Source organism: Asterias amurensis, chromosome 6, assembly GCF_032118995.1.
Source record: "Asterias amurensis chromosome 6, ASM3211899v1".
Lineage (NCBI taxonomy): Eukaryota > Metazoa > Echinodermata > Asteroidea > Forcipulatida > Asteriidae > Asterias > Asterias amurensis.
Genome location: NC_092653.1, coordinates 1,615,229 through 1,623,115, shown reverse-complemented (window position 1 = coordinate 1,623,115; position 7,887 = coordinate 1,615,229). Strand labels below are relative to the sequence as shown.

The following is a 7,887-nucleotide window of genomic DNA, read 5'->3' as shown; positions in this document are numbered from 1 at the left end:
GTCTGACAGTGTGGAATTCCCCCCTCCCCCCAAAAAACAAAAATATATAATAACAATAATAATAATATTAATAAATAACTTGGGTATTTCCAATAACTGGCTTGCAGTACGAACATGAACTTGTTGTTTGTCAGGGCAGAGTTCGTATATTTTAGTCAACATACCGCCGCCAGACAAAAGTTTTGCTGCATTGGGCCCCGACAGACACCTCACGATATAGAGTATGGATTTAATTTTTTGTTTGTGTTCATTTTAGCAATAGTGGAACAGTTAGACAAAGTTTCATGTAAATCTGAGCTAATACCTGAATGAATTAGTGTCAAGGTCACAAAATTAATCCTAGACTTGTCTCAAGTCCCAATCCCGTGGTAGACCTTTTATTTTAAGTCCACATCAGAAAAATCCCCAACCTGTGCCGGGACCACCATTAATAGCTTCATATCGACGGCATATGAATCTCTCGCTTGAGAACTGGACTTGAATAAAGACAAAATTAATTCAAATTCTACAGCCTATGTCATTTCATAGTATGTGATTTGACCGTGGCATGTACGAAATAAAGGTTTAGGCTAACATTTTCCGATTACCTCATAGGTTTCACTTATGTTTATACGTCTTTGTAGTGATGATAGTCATTTTAAATTAGCAAAACTTTGTAAAATTTCCTAGCCAATATGACAGTCTACTGCGCCATTTTGATTCAATCGTAGTTAAAATATTTATTTCACAGTGTACTGGGAGCAGTCTTAAAGCAACATACATGCGCAATGACAGTTTGAAACAAACGCAAGATTCTACAAAATAAGTCAAAGCCACAACAATTGATCATGTTGTACTTAATGAATTCCAACAAACAGAGCCATATTGGATGTACGCCAAGTTCAGTTAATGTTTTACCTAGATTGACAATGATTGGCTAAGTGCTTGAATTAACAAATTCGGGAACAACAAGGGGAAAGTCCGACATTTTCCGCACAAGAGAAGTAAACAACAAAAACGTTCAAAAGTTACCACGGTCGGTTGTCATCGCAGCATGAACTCAACGCACTCGTTGTACGATAGCGGCAAATTCTCACGGGTTTTCTTTCATTTACCATTCTCATCTCTACGACCCTATAAACCATCGCACTAGGGATTTGTCTACTATGACGTCAGTATCGGAAACTGAGTAACACGCGGTGCAGTGCAATGCACCTTATACCGCATACATTCTACAGTTGCTTATAATAAAATGGGTTCCGCAGCTTTTCCAACGCGTTAAGTGTGGATTCATGCAGCGGCAAACATTGACGACTAACTGCAAGCAATAGACCCTTCCCACCTGAGGCACTGACGTTCGTTCGTTCGTTCGTGCGTTCGGTTCAAGAGTTTGTTTGAAATATAAGATTTTTTTTCGGAATTCAATGTTTGCATTTCTTGGTGTTTTAGTTTATAAAACGATGTTTTTTCCGCTCAAAAATTTGATATTAGTCTCCATGTTTAATCGCCCTACATCTGTAAAGCAGCATCTCTATAGTTGTGACGATCGTCATTTGTACACTACCCTTCCGCTAGGTTCAAGAACTGGTTCATGTTTCTTTAAAAATCTCAAATCGGTTAAAAAATAAAATTGCCGTGTTATCCTTATATAACCCCTCTGGATTTATTTAAGTTTCCATACACACGTTTTTTGCTCAGTTAAAATACCTAATGGCACTGTGTTCGTTACTGTTTTTTTCCCAAAGATTGTTTTCACTTGCGTTTTTCTGCAGTGCACTCGATACCGTGCTGGTTCATGGGGCCATTTTAAAAAATACGACCAAACATCAACCAATAATGTTGTTCTTGACTTTTTGTTTGTTGTGGTATTTATTTATTTGTTTGTTTGTGATTTTGAATTGGGTATTTTGTTTGTGTGTTGAATGCTTGTTTGTTCGTTTTCGGTTTTGTTTGCTTGTTTTGTGTTGTGGTTTTTAGTTTGTTGTTTTAATGTGTTAAGGAAACAACCACAAAACCATTAAAATGTGCTTGTGATTTCCTTTACATAATGTGTTTCGAAAATAACAAGCACTTCGTTGTTAGCACATGACTCAAAATTTGACTGCCAAAATAATCACCAGACATTAATCTAACGTCTAAGCGTTGAACTCCCACCCTTTACGTACATCAACCAGCACTTGGTACGGCTTGGATCAGTTTGATTGGCAGGCGTAGCTGAATAAACATTTTATTCATCAATTATTAACCAAATTCAGGAGTGTGTCGTTAATATATGCCTGAACATTGGATTGGTTTTCCCAGACAAACAGCGATTTCCAAAACGATGAAGTGATCGTTGTTGCTAACTAGAGAAAAAAACAATCGTTGTTGCATATCTCATCATAATTGTCAAAACAATAAAACTATATTTGTGTGTTGTGAACGAGGAAAGATCCAGCAAGGTCTTGGCTATCAAAAAAACAACAACAACAACAACAATAACAACAACAACAACAACAACAACAACAACATGAGATTCGATTGCATCGAGAAGAATATTAAGAAGTTCTTCTTCAACTATGGCGGTTTCATCGCCAGGCACCCGTTGTGGTTCCTATTCTCACCGATGTTGCTGGCTGGAGTACTCGGTGTTGGAATTGTGTTCATTACAAGTGAGCAGAGCGTAGAGAATTTATACACACCGGAGAATGGGCAGGCGAAAACAGACCGGAAAACAGTGGAAGAGCTTTATACACAACATGGCGACAATGACACCTTAGTCTCTCGTCTGACAAGGCTTGGTCGATCGGGGAAAATTATCATACAAAGACAAGATGGTGGAAACGTTCTGACGGAGACTGTCTTTGAAGAAATTCTTAAACTTCATGAAGAAATTCTTAATCTTCATGGGAAGATGCTAAACAACGATTTGGTGGATACATTTTATTTTGTTGATCTCTGTGTCAAATGGAACAATACTTGTAATGAAAACGCAATACTGTCTGTATACGATTACAACTCAAGCATGTTACAGGCGATCAATCTGACTTATCCTGTCTACAATTCAAACAAAAAAATTGTATTTTCTGGTGGAGAGCTGGGAGGAGTGAAGTTCAAATCTAATTTATCGAATGAAGTTTTTTCAGCAGAGGTCATGCAGTTGTCTTACATCTTACGGCATCAAGACAGCATGGATGACCAACGAAGTGCTCTATGGGAGGACGAGTTTCTTCAAGTTGTTGAAGCCTTCAATGCAACTGAGATAAGAATCACTCGTCAGGTATCCAGTACTCTTGAGACAGAGTTAGATAAAGCCAGCTCCAATGTCATCAAAGACTTTAATATCACCTTTACTGTGCTGATTACCTTCAGCATTTGTTCCTGTGTGATGTTTGACTGGGTACGGAGCAAGCCTTGGTTGGCCGGTTGTGGGGTGATATCTGCCGGCCTAGCTGTGCTCTCATCGTTCGGTCTGATGGGTTACATCGGAGTACCTTACATCAATGTGGTGGGATCGGCACCATTTCTTATTATTGGTAAGCAAACAATATTTAATCAATCTTAAATTGATCTTGTTTTAAAAACCCAATTAAAGGCCGGCCAAAATGTTCGGGCCATGTGAAACTAAACATACACTCTAAAAAAGAAGTGTAAAAACTTGCTGAGTAAAATGTGCTGGGTACGAAAGTTGAGTATCTTCTAACGCAATGTTGGGCAACGAGGCGATTTGGCTAGTACCCTCGAGAAGGTAATTTGTACCTTTTTAAGTTGCATACAAAAATTCGCCAGTGAAAGCAACTTATGTGTACAAAAAAACATTTTCCTCGCCACAGGGTCAAGTTTACCTTGCGACGTACTACAAAAAGCCGGAAATGCTCTTTTTGTGGTAAAATGTTGCACGTAATTGGGTAAACTGCTCCTCGTGTAAACCATTTTACCCATAATGTGCAGATTACACACGGACGTACGTACGTGTACTGTACAAGTCGCAGGCACAAGTCACAATCAAAGATGGATGGGGTGGACGTAATTCTGATGTTGCAGGTCGTCGATGATGTTCATTTAACCACAGTTGTCAAGAGAGAATTTTGGCTTTATGGTAGTTATTCTGTGTGAGGAACAACATTCTGTTGAAGGGAGAAATACATCACCAGGAAAGACGCGGATGCTTCAACAATTTCGTCAATAACAGGTCCGGCAAAACCAACCGGCTCTTTTCAGAGCCAACACCGCTTCTAAAAAGAGATTGTTACATATATAGTCTGCTCGCAAGAATTCGTTTTTCACCCCTGAATGTACACAAACTCTCTGGTCGTTTTTATGCAAGGTGATTATTAGGTTGTGATCACCATAGATTAATCGGAAATTATACTGTCCAGTCCAATTCAACGCATATGGCTTTTTAGCGTTTTAATTTTGTTTATTAATGTCCGTGTTTGCTGCCTAAATGCACTACTTCTTTTTTGGCCAACACTTGGGGTTGTGGTGCTCAACTACTGAGTAAATGGGTAGTCGATTGTTGGGTACATTTTGACACAAGAAAGTTGGGTAAGAAATTTGACGCATAGTTAGGTAGCCGTTTTACACAGAAATTGAGTAAATTACGACGCAACCCCTGTTGCGTAGCGTTTTACCCTCCAAACGACCATGTTCACTTTTGAACACCACAAAGAGTAAACTTTTACGCAATATTGGGTATTTTTTTCTTAGAGTGTACCCACCCTTCCCCTCGTTCCCCCGCTCAATGTCGTATACCACAGCTGGAGTGCAGACCGCGCAACGAGGACCGAAATTTGAACGGGCCAGGGGGGGGGGGGGGGGGGGGGAGAGAGAAAAGGCCGGGATTGCCAGAAGTTTGAGCCTTGTAAACAATAATACAACCTAAAATAAGAAGTCTTCTGACAATGGCCAGTCGCAATGTCAAAATGTTTAGACCAATAAATAAAGAACTCACTCCACGGCAGTGTAATCCATCACATACATAAACTGACAAACCTGTAGAAGTTTGAGAGCGATCAGCCAACTCGGTCACGAGAAAATAGTGAAAAAACGATTACACATTTTGCACGACATCGATGCAAAACAAATGAATAAAACGCTCACTGAGCGATAAACTCCAACCGCGAAACTAGATAAGTTATTTCTCATCGAATATGACATTTCAGAGAGAAATATTTCAAGGGATGTTTTATACTATCATCATCATCATTAGGCCGTTTAAGTTTGGTGTAAATCTTTGATCTTCACAATTTTGTTTCTTACCAATTCTATAACGTTCATTTAATAACGAGAAGTACCGTCCATTCATTCGCTAAGCAAACAAAATGGTCGCTGTCGATTTACTCCCAGTTGTTTTTAGACATGAGAAGTCTCCCATCCCGAATTAGGAAAATATCTACTGGGCGTCAGTAAAGAAGTCCCCTAAGTTCCCCTAAAAAGACATGATTACTGTTGTAATTGTTGGCTCAAAAAGACTAACTTCTCGAAATCATTTAAGAATATTCCGGAGTTTGTAACATGAGACCTGACCGGTGGCTGAACAATGCCAGTAACAGTTCCACTTGTAGGAATTCTAAGAGAATGTTCACACGATGTCATGTGTTTGTGCACGGAAAGTGTGGTTTTACATTGCCCTCATTGTAATGATTTTGCTACAATGTTTTCAATAAAAATCTCATTAAGAAGCTGCAAATCCCTTTATTTTCACCCTCAAATTATTCTTAGAAGGGATAGGTGTCAGCCATGAATCGGACAACTTCGCGATCTCCCCCTTCACAGCCCAACTTCACGCCGCGCACAACGCAAAATCCACGGCGCGTGAGCTCGCTCAAACCTCAGTAATTTTACGTAGTGTAAACTTTATGAAAAAAAAACTCTAGCTGACAACATACTACGGCTACGGGAGTGTTGTAACCAAACAGGCCCTTCGCTGCAGGCTAAGACAAAATATATACGCAACATCGTGATTTTTTCTCTCAATATCTACAGGTATTGGAGTCGACGACATGTTCATCATGGTTGCTGCCTGGCGACAGACTGACGTCAGACTGCCCGTGGAAGAGCGCATGCGCTATGCCTTCTCCGAGGCTGCCATGTCGATAACCATCACATCCATCACAGATGCCTTGGCTTTCGGTATTGGCGCTATAACGTACTTCAGATCGGTGCGTATATTCTGCATGTATACCGGCGTGGCTGTCATCTTTGACTACGTATACCAGATTACTTTCTTCGGTGCCTGCATGACTCTATTTGGTAGACGTGAGGCGGCGAACAGACACTGCATGTCATGTCTTAAAGTTAAACCTAAGGAGGAGACCGAATCTACAGCGTACAAGATATTCTGCGCAGGTGGGTCGCAACCTCCAGCCGGCCAAGATGGGGAATTCAACGATCCTGCATTGATGATATTCTTCAAGAAGTATTACGGTCCCTGCATCACAAGATGGTGGATGACATTACTCATTTCAGTGGTATACGTTGGTTACTTGGGTGCCGCCATCTATGGATGTACTCAGGTACAAGAAGGTCTGAGTCTGCGCAACCTCGCCCGAGATAACTCGTACGCAGCTGACTTCCTAGATATGGAAAGTGCCTACTTCAAGCAGTATGGTCCGCAGGTTGCATTGGTGTTCACCGAGAAAAGAGACGTCTGGAATCCAAAAGTACAAGACATCATGGAACAGACTTTAGCAAAGATGGAAGACAACGAGTATACGTTCAGTAGAGACCACAATCTGTCTGCTTCATGGCTACGGGACTATCTTGATTTCCTGAACTCTACCAACCTCAAAGAACCAAACCAGGCCCAGTTCATCAACACACTCCGAGACGATTTCCTCAAACATCCAGCCTATAAACAGTACTCCCTTGATATTGTTTTCTGCGATAACGGCACCAACATTAAGGCCTCGAGATTCTTTGTCACAACGAAAGACCTGAACACCACCGAAAAAGAAAGATTCATGACGACTGAGCTGAGACAAATTGCAAAGGATTCAGAGCTACCTGCAATAGTCTACCACCCAGCCTTCATCTTCTATGATCAATACATATCAATCTTGCCAAACACGCTTCAAAACTTAGGCATCGCGGTCGGAGCTATGTTGATTGTAGCTTTACTCATGATCCCGAACCCAATCTGTTCTATCATCGTTACTCTGGCTGTAGCCTCTATCGTTACAGGGGTGGTTGGGTACATGACCTTTTGGCAAGTCAACCTCGATTCCATCGCCATGACAAACCTCATTCTCTGCGTAGGTTTCAGTGTTGATTTCTCAGCACACATCAGCTACGCCTGCGTCACAGCAGAAAAAGGTTCACGTCAAGCCAACGTCATCCATGCTCTGTACTCCGTCGGCATGCCGATCGTACAGGGTTCCCTCTCAACCTTACTCGGCGTCGTAGTCCTCGCCTTCACAGATTCGTACATCTTCAGAACCTTCTTCAAGACGATGTTTCTTGTTATCTTCACCGGTGCCTTGCATGGACTTGTTTTCCTCCCCGTTTTCCTCTGGCTCACAATTCCCGTGAAAGCTAGCGAAGAGAACGAAAATGCATTGGTTTCGGTTTCAGACGGCCGTCAATCGAGGCCGGCCACCGTGTCCTCCAACGTCGCCATCGGACCGCTCTCTGCACCCCCTTCCTACAGCGACCACAAAAGCACGCCCACCCCCCGTTGTCCCCAAGCCCTCCATCAACAAAACTACCTGTGAGATCTGGCTTTTGCGTGAAAGTGTCTCAGCCCGAAATGAACGTGAAGATGAGTCCCCCAACGAACGACGAAAACGAAACTGCAATGGTTGTGGTTCCAGTCGACCGTCAACCATGTCAGCGTACTGAGTAAGGCGGTTTCTCATAGGCCTCCAACGCCCAGCCCTACCCCCACCCCCCACCCCCCCCCCAAAAAAAAAAAAAAAAAAAGGAACA

At 41.8% G+C, this 7,887-nt stretch overlaps 1 protein-coding gene across 1 annotated transcript; it reads left to right on the top strand.

The window, feature by feature from the left end:
* The first annotated feature begins 2,323 nt into the window (after positions 1-2,323).
* LOC139938135 (patched domain-containing protein 3-like) lies at positions 2,324-7,673 on the top strand. The gene is made up of 2 exons (XM_071933514.1): positions 2,324-3,494; positions 5,947-7,673. Exons 1-2 carry the CDS (start codon positions 2,489-2,491, stop codon positions 7,671-7,673), a joined length of 2,733 nt encoding a protein of 910 aa, XP_071789615.1. The 5' UTR covers positions 2,324-2,488.
* The last annotated feature ends 214 nt before the right edge of the window (positions 7,674-7,887 follow it).

What these genes read in the sequence shown, in the direction of transcription:
- LOC139938135 (XM_071933514.1), top strand. Translation starts at nt 2,489, where the DNA reads ATGAGATTCGATTGCATCGAGAAGAATATTAAGAAGTTCTTCTTCAAC. An exon ending in GGCACCATTTCTTATTATTG is followed by an intron (nt 3,495 to 5,946) that starts GTAAGCAAACAA and finishes CAATATCTACAG; the next exon opens with GTATTGGAGTCGACGACATG.